Source organism: Staurois parvus, unplaced genomic scaffold, assembly GCF_062004578.1.
Source record: "Staurois parvus isolate SC_StPar_1 unplaced genomic scaffold, SC_StPar_1.0 ptg000365l, whole genome shotgun sequence".
NCBI classification, from domain to species: Eukaryota; Metazoa; Chordata; class Amphibia; order Anura; family Ranidae; genus Staurois; species Staurois parvus.
In genome coordinates this window covers 1,072,766-1,092,561 of record NW_028318161.1, presented here as the reverse complement: position 1 = coordinate 1,092,561, position 19,796 = coordinate 1,072,766, and the positions used below count along the sequence as shown (strand labels likewise).

General features: G+C 40.8%; 1 protein-coding gene across 1 annotated transcript in view; it reads right to left on the bottom strand.

The window, feature by feature from the left end:
- The window catches only part of MTMR8 (myotubularin related protein 8), an 83,162-nt gene that overhangs the window by 14,405 nt on the left and 48,961 nt on the right, over window positions 1–19,796 (bottom strand). The window contains exons 10-13 of the mRNA XM_089685186.1: window positions 17,860–17,909; window positions 15,687–15,887; window positions 13,198–13,323; window positions 5,599–5,725 (exon numbers count right to left, since the gene is read on the bottom strand). Coding sequence (XP_089541312.1) covers window positions 5,599–5,725; window positions 13,198–13,323; window positions 15,687–15,887; window positions 17,860–17,909 — 504 coding nt within the window. The remainder of the gene's footprint in view (window positions 1–5,598; window positions 5,726–13,197; window positions 13,324–15,686; window positions 15,888–17,859; window positions 17,910–19,796) is intronic.

The window sequence follows — 19,796 nt, the reverse complement described above, 5'->3', positions numbered from 1 at the left end:
GGATAGAGGCGAGCAGCAGAATATAGAGAGCTAGGCAAAAGTATGAAGAGAGAGAGGGTTGCAGGAGTACAAAGAAAGAGAGGGAGGAAGCAGTACAGGTAGTGAGAGAGGATGGGAGCAATAAGGAAAGCAATAATAGAGACCGAGGAAGGCATATTGCTTACAGTCTGTGTTTAGTGCATGCTCAGAATCTCACCAGTAATAAGGTGATGGTCACCTGTGAAAGTGCTGTAGCTTATTCTGTAAACTGTAGAATTTCACTTTAAGCGTAACACCTTGCACAGCACGAATTCTCATAGGACCTCCATAGCGAACTGCTGGCAAATGCCTGCTTTATGCTGCTTGGCTTGCCCAGAACTAACTACATTTTACTCAACTGACCAGCACTGCTAATACTTGCCACCACTGCACCTGAATGCACTCTTACACTCGCCACCACTGCACCTGAATGCACTCTTACACTCGCCACCACTGCCCCTGACATGCAGTCTTACTCTCACTGCCAACGCACCCAACACGCTTTTACACTTGCACCACTGCATCCAGACACACTTGCACTCACCACTGTATACTTGCACTCAGTGTACTGATTGTATTCAGTATATTGCATGAACAGGCAAACTTTTGCTAGTATGAATTAAAAAAAGGAATTCTTACTTGCCTGTAAACTCCATATCTTGCAGTACGGTACATGATATAGGCTGGATATTCACAGACTCTCGGTTATAGGCTGCTACCTAGATGGTTGGACACTGACAAATCTTTTGGATACGCCCCCCTGGCGTACTCCTATAACTCTTAAGTACTCCATGAGACCTTCGTTTTTTAGTAAGCAATGGAGAGTAAACACAGGAACAGAGGAGAGAGTAGCCCGTGTCCTGTACTGTACTCCAAGATACAGAATTTACAGGTAAGACAAAAGTACTTAATCATATAAGTACAGGACACAGGCTGGATATTCACAGACCCTGGAATGTCCCCAAGAAATAAATGAAAGGGGTGGACAACAACAAGGTAAACAGAACTGTGCCAACAGGCCCAACAAAACATACAAAAGGTCAAAAGCCTAACTCACCTGGTAGAACTGAAGACTAGGTGGCAACCTTACAAAGATGTGCAATTACCCCTTGATTTTGGTATGCTCAGGAAACCCTGACTGCTCTGATGGCATGAGCATGCAAGGGTACTGGAGGTACCTCATCTTTAAGAGTGTAAGCTCTTACAATGAGTGAACTTAGAAGCAGGGTGTCCAGCTCGATACCCGTTGGCAAGACAAAGAAAGTCCATGTTTAGGATAGAGGCCATGGCTTTCAGATATACACTGATAGCCTTGACCACATTCAGACAATCAAGAGAAATTTCTTTGGGATGCTTAGGAACAGGGCACAAGGAATAAAGGAAGGACAATATTTTCATTGAGGTGGAAGGCTGATACCACCTTCGGTAAAAAGGAGGGTCTTGGAAGTAAAACCATTTTGTCCTTGTTAAAAATCAGGGAAGGCTACTTATAACGGAGCTGTTAACTCTGGAACTTGACTGACTAATGTGATAACCACCAAGAACACCACTTTGCAGGCAAAATAATCTAATGGGTTCAAAGGGTGGTTTCTGCAGTGCAGAGAGAACCAAACAAAGCAGAGGACGTTGTAATGGGGGTTTGATATGTGAAATACCTTTAATATAGGTTTTAACAAGTGAAAGTAAAGGCAAAGGTTTCTGGAATAGAATGGTCAAAGCCAAAACCTGTCCCTTAAGAATACTTGGAGCCAATGTTTGATCAATCAAGTCCTGATTGTAGGAAGGCCAAAATTCAATTTACCGTGTACAGTAATTTCTGGGGTTGAAATGGCTGTGTTCACACCAAGTGAAAAAACGATTTCTAGGTTCGGCAGATTTTTCTGGCTTTGAGTAATGTGGAAATGACAGAGTCGGATATACCCTTGTCCTTCAAGACCTTGGTTTCAACAGTCATGTAATTAAAGCCAATAACTGACAAGCAAACAGAGCAAGGGGCAGCAGGTCTGGCCTGTTTGGAAGAGGCCAGGGGTCCTCTCCCAGAAGCTCAAGCATATCTGTGTACACAGATTTCTTTTCTTCCTCTATTTTAAGGAGCAATCAGCACTAGAAAGCAGGCGTACAGTAACATGAACAGAGTCCATGGAATTACCTGAACATTCAATGCCAGTGCTCGATGATCCTTGGTCCTGGCCACAAACAGGGGTAATTTATTGTTGAACCTTTAGACCAGGATGTCCACATCAGGAGTCCCCTATTTCTCACATAGGAGACTGAAGATGTCGGGAAGAAAGCACCGTTTCCCTTGGTCCAGGCGGTCATGACTGAGGAAATCTGCCTTCCAATGATGTCAACAGCAGAGATTGTTGGACAGTGGTTTTCATTCCAGGAGGCGATCAGACTTGCTTCACTTAAGGAAAATAAAGAAAAAACCTCCTGCTCTTAAATGGATATTCCTACTAAAAACTGCTAACACCCACCTTTTTACCAAAAATATGCACAATAATTAAATGTATTTGGTAGCGCTGATGACATTAATATCAAATAGCAATATATATTCAGTAAATGGCACACAAACCAAGTGAATAATTAAACCAAGTAAATGAGTGGAAAAACATACAAATGACTCCCCCTTTTAAATCCCCAACTGGGGGAAATATAGCAGTGAATATATCGGTGAATATAGTGGTTCCCTAGATAGGAACACAATGCACAGAACAGTGCTGGTGTAACCCCACTCAATCAAGCAATAGGTGATAGTAATACAGTTCATAAACAGTCCACTTCAAACAAACTGGTGGTAATAGCTCTGCACACGTGAAAGTGCCACTGGTGTAAAAAGTCTTGGTGATAACACTTAAGTGGTCTGAGTGCCCCCTCACCTCCTTGCAACGACCACAAGGGCCAGCTCACTTTTTGGATCAATCACGCTCTGCTCAGGAACCACCTCGTCTTAGGGAGACCACACTGGATACCACAGTAGAGCCACTATCATCCAGACCTCCTCCAACCACTGAATGCTCTGGTATTGCCGCTCACATCAACAGGGTCATATTCAGAAACAAAAGAGATCCTCCATAGTGTAACTCAATACTTTATTGCTATAAAAAAAACATTAAAATGCCCACTCGCATGGTAGCAGAATTTAACAAGCCTATATCCTCATATTATGGGTGTACATGAAGTTCCAATATGGCGTTCGCGCCGGAAGTGACGTCACCGTGCACCAGTGTGGTCTCTCTAAGACAGCTACATCCCCAGTTATAAGAAGGTGTTCACACTTATGCAATCACGTTATTTTAGTTGTACAGTTACAAGTGGAAAAAGTTCTGAAATGATTTATCTTTGTCTCATTTTTTTTACATCACAGAAACCTGACATTTTATTAGGGGTATGCAGACATTTTATATCCACTGTAATTGGTTGCAGTGCTGGACCTTAAAAATTAACCAGAGCCTTTAAGAGTGTCTCCCTGGTCTCTTCTAACACAACCTTAGGGTCTTCAATGTTCTCCATGTCTAACTCTTCAAAAGCATGTAGTTTTGCTTAAAACTCAGATAGAGAAGGCGGGGGGTGGAATAAACGCCTGAAGATTTTGGGCTCTGGACAGGGATGGCTATATTAAAGCTGTTCATTGTTTAAGAGATTTTGACAACGATGCAGAAAAATCTGCCCTGGTCAGGTAGTCTGCTTGTTGTGTGTTTGAGATAATGTTAGACATAGGTACAGAGACTGGTGTTAAAACAGAGTCCTGCTCTGGTCCAAGGAAAGCAATTTCACTCTGAGCAGTTTGACTGTTTTGCAAACCACTGACAGAGCAAATGCTCACCTGAATTTTTGCTGCAGCTCCCTTGTGACACATTTCTATCAGTATCAGTGCAGATATTTCCCTGTGGGATACTCACAGAGTAGGGTACAGAAATGGAGTGTGTCTGTAGTAAAATACACAGCAACCCAGGTGTCGACCGTCCTGTCTTCATGGTATCCTTAATATAACTTTTGGGTCTCAGGGAACCCCTGCTAAAAATTTTCTTTGGGAAGAATTACCCCTTACAGATATAGAAAAAGATCAATAGTGTCAGTGGGGTCTTATCTGAAAGGAAGAAAATGCTCATTGCTCAAGAAACCTAAGCAATCTCTAGAGGAACCCTGGTTTCAGAAACCCTGCTATAAAAGCTCTGTGTGGAAGTGGTGGTAATATAGTGCAATCTGTGGTGTGATGTACAACCTGACACTAAACTCTAAATGGTGCAATTTTTACTGCCAATTTTGAAAGTGTTTAAACTAAACACTCCATAGTGAATAAAGTCAAACACATTTAGTTTCCTCATACCGTGAGTAGACACTAACAAGTGTATTGTAAGTAGTGGAGACATTAATTCTCATACTTGCTATAAGGCTACACTGTTGGTCCGATAACAGGAAGAACCTGCCCTTCATTGATGTTTCCTGTATGGATCAAGGCCTCACCCATCATGGTGGGCATACCCCAGAGGGGTCTTCAGGGTCTGGGAGCCAAGGAAATGAATCACGGTTCTGAAACTGTATTGCACCCTGCAACTAACTACATGTGTAGCACTCAGTACCAAAGTGGACCCCTAAGATGTCCTAAGGCCATCCCCACAGTGTGGAGTATGTGTACAGTTCCCAATGTATTACCAAGGTTACACCAGTCTAGATGCACTGCTTCTATTGTTATATTATAAGGTAGTGAAGAGTTTACTGAAGAATTTAAATTAAATAAGAACTAGTTAAGCATATAAACGTCTCCATAATGGAGAAGAGGTCTATCACTTAAGGACACCAGCAAACATGGCGAGGGCTCACCAAGTGGGGTAGGGTTATAGGGTTGTACACGGGGGTGTTATCCACAAGCTTTGCCAGTGTCCAATCAGCTGAAAGTTAGCAGTTTATAACCCAAAGTCTATGAATATCAAGCTTGTGTCCTGTACTATAGGTTTGAGGCCGGATTATAGGTGGTCTCGATCTTAGCGGTTTATAAAACTATAAAGGAGATGTAGAGATCGCACAGTCAGATCTTAAAACTGCGACAAGTTTTAAACTGTTTCCTGGCTAGCTGGCAAACACAAATAACAATCTGATTAGACATTCTTTGTAATTACACATTACATTTCTTAACAACTATGTAGGATTAGTAACCCATGTGGCCACCTTAAAACCGTTTAATGCATAAAATATGCATTCTCTATCCTTCTGTAGGAGTGTAAAATGTTCAACCAGCAAGGGTTTTCAGAATGCTAAAAGACAACCTTATAAACTGACACTTCTACTCTTACAGGGAGAGAATACAAGCAAAAAAAAAAAAAAAAGTGTAACCTCCAAGAGGTAAGGCTGCATTATTATAACAATAAACTTTCATTATTAATAACGCCCGATGATGATTGGTTACATTTTCTTTAAAGGATATGAGGGTTGTAGAAGGATTGAGAAACAAAAGCAAAAAACAAAAGAAGAAATAAAATGATCATCATATGGAAAAATGTGCTGCACCTGAGAGATATGAGATACACATACAATGCCTTGTAAAGTAAACATGGTCCAGATAACACCAAAAAAACTTACATCTTCCATTGCAGATTCGCTTGTTTCTAAAGTTGATTTTCTGTTCAGACATTCAAGCAGATAATCCAGAACAGACTGTCTCGGGTGCATTCCCTTGTCGAAACGGTTGTACATTCCACACCAGAACCTCCATAAATAGATTTAACATAGCTTTAATTTAATAGGTAGATCTAACTAAAATGACATATCTGTGTTTCAAGCATCTTAAAAGTAAATATTCTAAATATGACTCATAAGGGATAAATCACTTCCACATATTTTTATTTCAGAAACAGCCAACCAATTAAAGACCAATGATGAAAAAAATAGATTTTTTTCTACATACTTACCTGTAAAATCCATTTCTTGGAGTACATTACGGGACACAGAGCAGGCCATAATAATGACTGTGTGGTTATATGCCACTTATAGATGAATGGACGTCCCAAAGCAATAACCTTGATTGGTGGGTTACATCACAATAACCACCGTCAACATAGTCAATAACCCTGTTCAGCTGTTTGTAAAACACTGCGGCTAAAGGCAGAATCCTCCGTAGTTCTGAAATCCACCTGGTAAAACCTTGTGAATGTATGAACCGAAGACCATGTAGCGCCTTGCACACCTGAGCAACAGACGCCTGGTGGTGGATAGCCCAAGATGCCCCCACACTCCTGGTAGAGTGTGCTTTCATCCGAAAGGGTGGAACCTTGCTCTTCAAACCATAGGCTTGAATGATTAAACAGACAAATCCACTTAGTAATAGTTTGGATGCTGCCTGTCCTCTCCTGGGTCCTTACGACAAAATAAACAAGGAATCGTCCTTTCTAATCTGCGCCGCCATTCCCAAAAAGACCCTTATTGCCGAACCACATCCAGGACATACAAGAACGGTGTGAACCTCCTGCGCTACTGAAAAAATAATATGAACTAACAGGGATGGTGTGAACCTCCCACACTACTAAACCCCCAAAAAATTATATTCAATCAACTTAAGAGAGAAGCTGCCAACACTACATCAAATACCCATGAGATAAAAATCAAAAAATGTGGCGCTACTCATAAAACTTAAAAAATACTAATCAAAAAAATTATTTTAAAATATATATAACAAATACAATACACCTCGTGAAATAAATATATATATAATAATCAAGTGGTCATAGTGATCAGAAAATATATATTAAACTAATATCATAAAAAACATAGTGTATAAATACTGTGTATTAACAATCTTTGTGACAATTTCTAGCACATGAAAGCAATAAACAATTATAATAATTAAACTGTGATCAATCATGCAAATAAAGTACAAAAAATGTCACACTAAAAACACAAACGAAAAAAAAAATAAAAAATGTGTAGACAAATGTCCAATGGGTGGGTGACACCACTACTGCAATTGCAAGCACACGTGATCATAAAGTGACTCCAGGTGCAGAAACTCCAACACACGGCTAGATTAGCCTCTCACCTCCAGGCTTCGACCCATGAAGGTCAAAGCGTATAGTGGGATCAAACCCTCAAATCCTCTCAGCATAGATGACAGCTTTACAACCCTACGCTTTTGGGTGTAATCTGCATGGGTGTACAGCTGTCATCTTTGAGGACGGATGTGAGTTGACTCCATATGTCTATGGTTTGTTTTCCATTAAATTTACCTGCTACACTATGGGAGATTGTGTTTATTTTTTTGGCACATACCCATATCCCATAAGAGGAGCCACTGCTTGATTATCGACCCCTAGAGAAGGATATCTATGGATGGGGAAAGTGGATCAGTGGATATCAGTAGATGCTGAGAGGATTTGAGGGTTTGATCCCACTATACGCTTTGACCTTCATGGGTCGAAGCCTGGAGGTGAGAGGCTAATCTAGCCGTGTGTTGGAGTTTCTGCACCTGGAGTCACTTTATGATCACGTGTGCTTGCAATTGCAGTAGTGGTGTCACCCACCCATTGGACATTTGTCTACACATTTTTTATTTTTTTTTTCGTTTGTGTTTTTAGTGTGACATTTTTTGCACTTTATTTGCATGATTGATCACAGTTTAATTATTATAATTGTTTATTGCTTTCATGTGCTAGAAATTGTCACAAAGATTGTTAATACACAGTATTTATACACTATGTTTTTTATGATATTAGTTTAATATATATATTTTCTTATCACTATGACCACTTGATTATTATATATATATTTATTTCACGAGGTGTATTGTATTTGTTATATATATTTTAAAATAATTTTTTTGATTAGTATTTTTTAAGTTTTATGAGTAGCGCCACATTTTTTGATTTTTACATCCAGGACATGCAAAGATTATATCTTTTGCTGACCGAGGCCTAGGAAAGAATGAAGGCAGAACAATGTCCTGATTGAGATGAAAACTAGAAACCACCTTTGGCAAAAAACGGACAGATGAGGCCGTATCACCACCTTATCCTGCTGTAAAACAAAAAATGGTTCCCTACAAAAAAAGAGCTGCCAACACAGATACCCTTCTTGCAGAGGCCACCAAAAAGAGAACCTTTCTACTTAGCAGAACTAAGCAATCTCCCTGATAGGTTCAAATGGCGGTTTCTGTAAAACTGCCAAGACCAAGTTCAAGTCCCAAGGACACAGGGGCTGTCTGAAAAGAGAAACAGTACGCATCACTCCCTGTAAAAAAGTATGAACCAATGATTGAGAAGCAAATCAGTCTTTGGAAGAAAACAGCCAAGGCTGAAACCTGACTCTTAATAGTACCAACAGCCAACTTGAAGAAAAGACAAAATTCTCCCAATCAAATATTTCCGTGGGTGCCAATTTCGACCCTCCCACCAAGAAATATATGCCTTTCAAGTTCTATAATAAATGTTCCCAGAAACCAGCTTCCTAGCATTCAACATTGTGTAGATAAACGAGTCTGACCCTACCTAACTTTCAAGATATTGGTCTCAACAGTCATGCTGTCCAACTCAGCGACCATAAAGCTGGGTGCAATAAAGGTCCCTGAGACAGCAGGTATGACTGATCTGGCAGAAGTCATGGATCGCCCACTGTGAGCCTGACAGAGATCTACCTCCTCCTTGAGCCCTCCGGCTCTTGGTACCATCTTGGTGGTTGATGTATGCCACTGCTGTAGCATTGTCGGACTGGACCCTGACTGGACAAAAATGAAGCCTGGTCATCCAATATTTCAGGGTAAGCTGCACCGCCCGAAGCTCTAGGATATTGATGGGAAGAATCTTTTCCTACGTGACCATGTCACATGGACTGTGGTCCCTTCTAGAACAGCCCCCCAACCCGAGAGGCTGGCATCAGTTACCAGCTTCCAAATCACTGGTGGGAAAGATCTTCCCTTTTCCCAAATTCCGAGCTTCCAACCACCAGTTCAAGCTTTGGAGCACCCAGGGGGACAAAGACACGCGGTAATCCAGGGTTGGAATCTTTTTGTTCCATGCCGACAGAATATTCCTCTGCAAAGGCCTTGAGCGGGACTGCGCATAGGGCACTGTCTCGAATGAGGATACCATCTTACCCATTAACCTCATGCAGAGATGAATGGAAGGGTACGTTCTGCTCCTCAAACTCGAACCTGATCTCTCAAGGCGCAGCCCTTTCCTGGAGGCAGAAACACCTTTGCCTTAACAGTGTCTAGGACCAATCCCAAATACTCCAGACTCTGTACTGGCTCCAGGGCCGACTTCTCAAAGTTGAGCACCCAGCCCAAATGTTCCAGAGTATGAATCTCAAGGGCTACATTTTTTCTCAGGCTTGGACCAGACTGACCCCTGAGGATTAGATCATCCAGATAGGCCAAAATCGATATTCCTCCAGTTCTGAGCAGTCCCAGAACTGGAGCCAGAATCTTTGTAAACACTCGAAGAGCCGTGGCTAGCCCAAAAGGTAGTGCCACGAACTGCAAATGTCGAGTTTCTATCACAAACTGCAAAAACCTTTGGTAAGCTGGAAATATTGTCTATGGACACTAGAAATTCTCCCTCTTGTAAAGATACAACTACTGACCAGACTGACACCATCCAAAATGAACGAATCTTTAGGAACCTGTTCAGCCCCTTTCGGCTTTGGAACTGTGAATAGGTTTGAATAAAATCCCTGGAACCTTTTGCCCACTGGGGTCTCCACAATCACGCCCTGGGACAACAGCCAGTGGAGTGCCTGAAATAAAGATTTTCTTCTCAATGGATCCGTGGATACATTGGACCTTAAGAAATGGGGAAGATGAATTCCCTAACACTTCTGTTTGTACCCCTGAGCAACTGTAGCAGTGACCCACTTGTCCTGGATCAGCTCTTCCCAGATCTCCACACGGCCCCCCTTCATAATGAAGCAAACTTAGAATCTGACCTGGCGGGCTTCTGAAGCCAGGGTTTCTTCTGGCCCTGAAATTTTCCCCTAGAAGCAGAGCCCTGTGTACAACAAAATGCTTGCCTAACGAAGAAGCACCAACCACCAAAAGTGACTGGCCCCTTAAAGGTTGGGCGTTTGGACTTTCTCTTACAGGGTAATATACTTTTTTCCCCTGAGATCTTCTGGATATACTTGTCTAGGTCCTCCCAAAACAAAACGTTCTACATGAAAAGGAAAACCCACCAACAATCTTTTGCATGGTAGTCCCGCCACCCAACTCTTTAAACACAAAACCCTTCTCATGTGTACTGACAGAAGGACCATGCGACAGATCTGCTGAATTGAACCCTTAAGGGCATCAACTACAAAACCTGTGGTAAAAGTGCCAAATCCACAGCCGTATCCTCCTCCAAAAGAGATGGTCATTCAGACTTGTCATTCAGGTTGTGCAGCAGCCCCTGCCAGGGAAAAAGAAGCCTTGAGGAGCGATTCTAATTTTTTATTAGTCGGATGCTCAAACACCTTGGCATTATCCACAGGGCAAGTTAAATGCTTATTCAGGGAAGACACGACTGTGTCCACCCCTGGCATGCCCCACTTTCTAACAAACTTTCAAACAATCCATAGGATACTTTTATGTAGAACAAAAACTCTGGGTGCTCCCAGTTAGCATAAATAACCTGCTCCAAAAGAGGGTGCACCAGAAACACCTGAATACTTTGGGGTGGCTTTAATGAGCCCAAAGAGGAATAAGAGACCTCAGATGCCTCTATTGGGAGTAACTTGAAACCTGTTTGGACCAGATCAGTGAGGGTCTTAACTAATAACCTCTGATTGAGAAGCACAAGCTCCCTTGCTTCTCATCAGGCTGTGACTACTCTGACAAAGAATCAATTGACTGACCCTCTTCAATATTCTCTACCACATCTTCATCCTCAGGTTCCACCCAATCTAGTTCAAGGACTGGTGGTTCCAAAGACGGGGATCTTTCCCACTTCTTACCCCCTTGAGCCACCGATGCAACCATCCCAGCAATCTTACCTTCTAACCCTGCTAGGGCTGATGCAAGATCCTCCTTAGTTACGCACCAATGCTGGACAAACGCAGCGACTCAGATTGACCTGTTGTCCTGGTCTCTCAGGAGAAGATACCACAACAGATAATCGACTAGGCTCCACAGGACCTGACGGTGGTGCATTTGCACCCCTTCCTGCTGTGCTTCCCCCACCCCGCTTTCTGGATGACATTACCTCCACTAGAGTTACAAGAACTGTGTAAGAATTTAATCAAAACACAGCATTCACAATAGACCTGCTTAAAGTGAAGCAACACACTCTCATACAGTCCACTGAAAAAAAAGAGGGTAGCATGTACACAACCCTCCTGCCTGACTGTCTGACCCTCCCAGGGAAATACTCTCGTGCCCTTAGAATAACCTGCCCAGTGTCCTGGCCATACCCCCAGGGCCCAGCAGCTGTAGATCTATTAGTCAGGGACCAACCTTCGCCTTTTACGGCGGGCCACTTCCTTGGACCCATATAGCACCCTGCCAGAAGTGCCTTGGTCAGATCAAACTGCACAAGGTTCCAAAAACACGGGGTCCAGCACTGTAAAGCAGCATTACAGGCAAAACCCCGAGGATTCTTCTCCTTATCCAGCGTGGCATGGGTACCATCCATTTTAGCTAATAGCTTTTCCAATGGATCTGATTGAGGCCCTTGACTCTCAGTAGAATCGTTCCAGACCTCCCAGTATGCTCCCAGAGCACATGTAGCATTTGTTTAGTGAACATCCACCTTACAGACACTGGCGAAAAAACGGAGTACTCCCTGTTTGGAGGGGTTATATGGGGGAGGACTTTCTATTTGATTGGTTGGTCAGTATCCATTCACCTATAGGTGGCATATAACCCACATAGTCAATATTATAGCCTTCTCTGTGTCTTGTGATGTACGATAAAGAAATATACACAGATTTAGTCTGCATTATACAGTGCCTTAAAAAAATATTCATACCCCTTGAAATTTTCCACATTTTGTTATGTTACAACCAAAAAAATGGTTTTCCTAATTTTTATACAAATAAAGATCTGAAAAGTGTGGCGTGCATTTGTACTCAAGCCCCCCTGAGTCAATACTTTGTAGATCCGCCTTTTGCTGTAATTATAGCTGCAAGTCTTTTTGGGGATGTCTCCACCAGCTTTGCACATCTAGAGCGTGAAATGTTTGCCCATTCTTTGCAAAATAGCTCAAGCTCTGTCAGACTGGATGGAGAGTGTCCGTGAACAGCAGTTTTCAAGTCTTGCCACCGATTCTCAATTGGATTTAGGTCTGGAATTTGACAGGACTATTCTAACATATCAATATGCCAAAGAGTTGAGTGAGACAGAAGAGAGAGACTCAGCTCTTTTGCACATCACTTAATCAGGATCAAGTTAAGAAAGTGGCAATATTCAAAAGTTTAAACATTTTGGTGGACCATAAACACCTGCTAGTCCACACTCCTCCTCAAGACCACCTGTATACCTATTTTGTTGGAACATTATTGCTAATTTATTGATATTCATCAATCAACAATTATAGTAAAGTCTTTTCTATTTGCAAGGCAGATTTGAAGATACAGTATATATCTATTTCTCAGCAGCCTATTTATTGCCATGCTGTTATGCCAATATGGATATGTATTATGATTCCCGAGTCAACCTTTGAATAATATCTATATGTCCGGGGGACATGATGGGTGATTTCGGTGTGTTTTCTTAATTCACCAGGTACTGTTTGCCATGTGTTTTCACAAAAACATTTTAGATAAATGTTGTTAAAGGTTTTGTAAAGACATCTGTCAGGGAGTAGCTGATTTTATTTTGTTCACCCTCCTGTTTCTGAATTACCTTATATTATAGGTAAGGAGTGGTCAGAGCTATAAATCCATTTTTATGGCATTTTTTGATTCTTAGGTTTTTGTGGTTAGCTCCCTCTCCATAGATATTTAACATATATTTGTGTATACATTTTCTCCTGTCTCTAACCTGGTCGGATACTTTAACTACAGAGTATAGGAGGGGCCAGATACAACCCGAGGTGTGCTCGATGCTAAACAACATCCTTTGGAAACCTTTTCTCTTCAATAGAGTGGTCAGCAGTCCATGTGAGTACTAACTCTATACCTTGCAGAGATCTACAAAATCAGCGTGCTGCTACACTGCTGGCTTTTAACAATAAAACAATAAACAGATGAAAAGGATTTCAGGGGAAATTAACTTACTTGAAGAAGAATGGAAGTGTGCTTGGCTGGAGTGTTTTATATGCAATCGGGATATACAGCGGATTCACAAAGTCCTGCTTCCGTTGCAGTAGAAATGGCCACAGTGAATGGGTATTTTCATAAATTCTGTTGAGAGTAGACTGAAGAAGTTAATGTCCACGAACGTATAAAACCTTTTTTTTTTGTAGTGCAGGAAATGTGTCATGTTATAACATATCATTTAAGTGATTCTGATTTTGTTTGCGGTCTCCATTTTAGAAGTGTTTTATAACCATTTAAACCACAGAATTAAATGACAAAGAGATGGAAAAAATGGATAAAATGGCATTCTGGCTGTTAACTAACTGCCTCCTGACTCATAGCAGATGTACTGCTACAGGGCAGCTTCGCTGGGCAAAATCACGTAACTATACGTGATTTTGCATTTCCGGGTAGGGGGTGCTGCTATTGGTTCCTGAGGATGTCAATCATGGGGTTCCGGCCAGCGATTTTCGTCCAGGACTCTCTGCACAGCAGAGAGATAGAAAGCAGCTGGTCTGCTTAGTAAAACACAACACAGTACACAATAAAAAACACTCCGTAACACACAGTTAATCCTTTGATCGCCCCAGATGTTAACTCCTTCCTGCCCAATGTCATTAATACAGTGTCAGTGCTTTTTATTAACACTGATCACTGCTATTAGTGTCACTGGAGATGTCAGTGGCAGTTAGTTCCCACCCAATGTCAGAATGCCCACCTCAGTTCCGCTATAAGATGCTGATCACCGCCCATTACTAGTATAAATAAGAATTCCAGTATAAATACTGCTATTTGCTATACCTTCACGCAAACCAATTAATATACACTTATTGGGATTTTTTTTTTAGTAAAGTCATGTAGCAGAATACATTTGGCCTAAATTTATGATGAAATTTTATTTTTTTTATTGGAAATGTTTTGTAGCAAAAAGTTAAAAATATTGTTATTTTCTTTAAAAATCATCAGTCTCTTTTTGCTTATAGCGCAAAAATTTAAAAATGCAGAGGTGATCAAATAGCACCAAAAGTAAGCTTTATTTGTGGGGAAAAAATGGCAAATTTTATTTATGTACAGAGCTGCATGCCCGCACAATTGTCAGTTAAAGTAACACAGCAATAAAATAGGTGTCGTAATGTTGGCAATAACCGCTGTGTACTATCCAGACCACTTTGCTGGGTTCCGTATGGATGAATGATTTCCCTTGAAGAAGCCATGTGCTCTGTGACTACGTCTATATTGAACCTGGCAAAGTGGTCTGGATAGGACACCTCGGTAATTGCCAACACTGCAACACCTATTTTATTGGCTGTACACCTCGATGCGGGCTGGCACCTCATACACGTGAGTGCAATATATATGTTGTTTAAGGTAAATAAAGTATTAAGGATAAGGCACTATTTGCAATATTCTTTGCATATCATGGACTGGAGCTTGGTGAAGGAGGAGATATGCGTGTAATATTGGATTCCTAACTGGAGAAGACGAACCGATCCTGGTCCCCCTTGGTGGAAGGTCATATTTTCAAGGTGAGAGTTCACCTGGTGACAATTGGGCACTGAAATTAATGTTGAATTTTGTTACACAGAGGTGAAGTCTTTCTGAAGCACGGCTGGCTTTCGACTTATAATCAGACTTTTATTTGCATGTTGTGGTTTGAGTTTGGGACATTTAGTCACTTGCATCTGTATTTATATATAGGAATTGATTTATATGCATAGTAGTGCGTCATGTCATTATCAGAGAAGTTATATTTTGTGTGTGTCTTAATTTTTGTAGGGTTTAGTATCACCTGTACACTTATTTTTATTATTGTGCAACTAGTGCAGCACTATTTTTTATATAGAACCACAGTATAAATATCAGAAATCATAATGCATGAGTGCAAGAGACCTTAAAGTTCTTTTCTTTACAAAGCAGGAACATTGAATTGAAAAGCCTGTCCCCTGCCAGCATGCTGCAGAGAAGGACCCTTACTCTCTGTATGAAAGCAGTGGTTCCTCTGCAGAGGTCTGGCACACCCCCTGTGCAGCCCTCAGCTTGGACGATGAAGGAACGGCAACACATGGATGAGGTTCTGTGTGTTTACGCTTCCTGTAAGCATGTTCACAATGTGCAACTTACAGGACTGTGCAATGCATGCCCAATCTGGTTGACATTGCTTTCCCTCCAGAACTCTGCAGTGCATTAGGATTAGAGAAAGCGGCTAGTAAGACAGATTTAAGGTATTTAAAGGAGCAGGGCCCTCCTATCCCTCTTGTATTGAACCGTATTGTTGTTGTATTATCTCCCGTTATATTGTAAAGCACTGAGCAAACTGTTGGCGCTATATAAATCTTGTATAATAATAATAATAATTTATATGCTAGCAGTATAAAATTATATTAACATATATATATAAAACTAAATTAGGTGGTGTGTTTTCAGCTTTAAAGTAAATCAGGGAGTCAGCATACAAATAAATAACTCACTTAAGTTCCATGCGTTCCTTCTGAGAATTCCCAAGAAAGTTTCCAAATTGACAGGAGTAGACATGATCATGAATTTCTAGTAAATATTTCTCACTGAATTCAAAGGCACAAGGGAACTGTTCCATTAGGTGCCACACACACTCCACAAACTGTGTGAATATCGGTGACACTTCTTTAGGTTCAACATCTAAATGGCCACATCTGCAAAAGATAAAAATGATGAACATTACCACATTCTAAACAGGGACACACACAAAGATTAAGTAAAATATTGTTATTCAAAATTTAAAGGAAACCTTTCCTGACAGAAACACGGAGACTGTAATTTCTACTTCCCACTCTGCTAATGATAGTTGCCTGGCTGCTACTAATGCTCTGGCTTCAATAAAATGGGAATGATTTACTAAAACTGGTGCACATACACACTTGTGCAGCTTTGCATACTTAATAATAAGGATTACAAATAGTTAAAATAGTGAGGTTGATTGAGTGTACTTCCACAGTAATAAAACACATTTGTATACACAGATTAGGGTGATAAGGGTATTGTCTTCTATAGGGATTTAGCTTTGAAGGACAGCCTTGAGCAGAAAACCAATGGTGGTGTTAAAGTTACAGTATTGGCTGTCTTAACATCTAAAATGTTTTAATGATTGACTGCAAAGTGCATTTGGTGATGTCCACTGTAAGCACAGCTGGATATTGTGTTAATGCTACAAACACATAAGTACAGTAACTCCCCAACCACTAATACAACTACACAAACAAAGCTAATGAAGACAAAAAAGATCATATATGTTAGTAAAACCCTTTGATAAAGTCAGGTGACGAACCACGTGTCAGGGTCGGGCCACACGACGTACTCTGGAATGAGACATCCACCTTACATCCCCCACCGGAAGTGACGTATCACTGGCGAGCAGTGAGGAGGATCGGGTGAGACGCTCGCTCCATGTGATATGCAGATACCCTTAACGGGTATTGTGGATATATTGGAATGCTTTCATTTATTTTAAGTGAATGCAATACTTTCTATCCAATAAATGGTTTTTAATGGATTCACGCTATGAGTTTTCTTTCACATCTTTCCCTGATTACGGAGTGTAATAGTTTGGAGGATGTCCTGCCATCATATCAGTCTCTAATTGATGAAGGGCTTGTTGATTGATGATCTATACTATGCTGACATTCTCCACAAGTGCTATTGCCTATTAGGTTTGGATAGGCCATGATATCTGGTGAGTGCCACTGAATTGTGGGAGGTTTTCCTCTGGAGCACGTGGTGATATAGAGTGTAAGCTCCAAGGAGCAGGGCCCTCCTAACCCTCTTGTATTGAACTGTATTGTTGCTGTATTGTCTCCTGTTATATTGTAAAGCGCTGAGCAAACTGTTGGCGCTATATAAATCCTGTATAATAATAATATCTGAGTGCACTTTATTCAATCAGTTATTGTTATGTTGTTCACGTGGTGATCTCGGTGGATCAATAAGGACTTTGCAATTCATCACAATTTTCATTTTTCAGTTGGTGGACTTATAAATATTTGTGTATATCGTATCATATTCCCACTTTGCTACTGTGTTTCACATTTTTTTTTGCGCTGCTTTTATTTGTCATTATATCATGAGGTTATTATTGGCTTATTCACTATTAGGGCAGCTGCATGTTTACACATTTTATGTACTCATGTATTTATTTATTTAGGTGAGTGATATATTGTGCACTTTTTAAGGTGTCAGATCTTAAATATTTTCACATCACACTTGCGCGGTGAATACATACGGTTTATATACTGATTTTGAATGTTAGTAATTGTTATAGTAGTATTTTGGTTTTTAAAGGAATAACCAGGATTCAAAGGATCAGTACGACAGCCAGGCAAGTATCATTTTCAAAAGGAGAGCGCTATTATGCAAGCTGCCATTGTTTTGCTTATTTCAGGTTTAATTAACCCAATTTAATAAGTTTAACTACCTTTCATTCACCCAAGGCATGACCACACATTCAGACACAGTGATGCTGTATGCAAACTGATGGTTGAATGCCTGGATCCAATCTGATATTTCTACTGTTAAAATGCATTTTCTATGACTGGTGTAGTCAATATTATTAGACTTTAAAAAACATCAGGTGTATGTGTCCCCTTTTAGAATGAAAATATCATTACCTACCTTTGAGAAAATTTATGTCCCAGGGATATCCATTCCTTTTCAACGAGTACCTTTCAATAAAAGAATAACATAATAAAGTATCTTCAGTTAGTTATAATAAACAGTATGAAGCTGTATTTAAACTACACCTTAATTATATTTAGATATATACCTAAAAGTAATAGGACAATAGCCCAAACATTTAATACAGGGTGCACCAGACAGGTTTTGCAACGCATTACTGGTTTATGAGAGAGACCATACATGTAGTTTTCTTTCCTTTCATGTCATATTTCTTCAGTTGAAACTCTCGATGAGGAACCATATAGCAGAGAAAAAGAGGAAAAACAGCCCACTGACTAATTTAACGATTTGTGTAATCTGAGATTTCTGATTCAGGACCCTAACAGGCTTTATTCATAATGCATTTAGGACTGGCAGGTAAATGTGTAAAGACAAACCTAGGGAAGCACCTGCTGTCTACAATATATAAATGTGATGCTCATATGCAACACTGCATTTTTAGAGTCAGGGAAAAATATGAAAAATGGTCATTTTGACTTGCCTGTAAATTCCATATCTTGGAATACAGTACCGGGCACATAATGCATAGTCATAGACCATGGGGTATATATGCTGCTGGTTTCACATTATTGGACACTGGCAAAAGCATCACTGGGAATGGCCCCCCGTGCACCCTCATATAACCCCCCCCCCCCCCCACTCCGTGGGACTGAAGTTTTGTAGCAAGCATTAAAGAGAAACAGAGGACAGAGGAGGGGGACCCATGTCCTGTACTGTACACTCCAATATGTGGAATTTACTGGTAAATCTAAATATTCATTACCTGAATTGTATAGTACAGGATATGGGATGTGTAGTCATAAACCATGGGATGTCCTCAAGCAATAAACTTAGGGGTGGGCAATAGCAAACAGGGTCAACGGACCTGAAACTCTTAGATGACAGCATTAGGCACCTCACAGGTGAAGCTTGAACCAGAAAAGGGCAGGAGATCCAGCCATTAAAATTCTGAGAAGATATAAACAGTTCCTCTGTGCTTTGTGTCCACCATTGCTAAGTGAGGGTATCACCTGTGGGGTACTCACAAAATGGATGTGGAATTTGCATGTTTAGGAAGGGAGCCCCTATAACCCAGGCTCTGACTAATGTCCTATGTCTATGGGGTTGATTTACTAAAAGCAAATAGACTGTGCACTGTACAAGTGCAGCTGAAGTCATTTTCTCCAGAGCTTAGCGATTTTGGTAAAACTTCACTTTGCAAATAATACCCAATCAAGTGCAAGCAACTGCACTTGCAAAGTGCACACTCTATTTGCCTTTAGTAAATCGACTGCTACGTCTCTGGAAAAGCAGGTAGCAAACGTGCGTCCACCAGAAGCCAATTGCAACTATGTCGCTGTCCAAGCAGAAATGTTGTGTGTGAAAATCTGCAAATTCAAGGTGGCAAATGTTACCTGGAACCAATGTAACAGATGTTTACAGAAGGGAACAACACACAAGGGGAAATAACACCCCACATGTAAAATATGACACAGTCACAATTACAGAAGAACCCTGTTGTGCCTTATCCATGGTGCAGGTATTTGGAGGGGACCAAACTTCACCTTTCACAGTGGGCTTACTCCAGAAGGGGTTAGGGTGTGTGTGCCAAAATGGACCATGGCCCTGATCCTGAATAGCATTTTATAGCTAACTACATTTGTGTCAAGGTGAGTGGCTAATGCAGGATCTATTGCCCAAAGCAAACATTACATGTGGGCCCCACTAATGCAGGGTACAGGTATGGTTCCCAAGATATAAAAGGCAACCGATTCAGAAATTTCTATTGAACCAATGAAGGAAAGTAAAAACTGGTTTAGAAGACTTCTCCAGAGGAAAAGAGGTCCATCACCTAAACACACTAGCAAAAAACTTAAGTCCCACACAATGGGTGG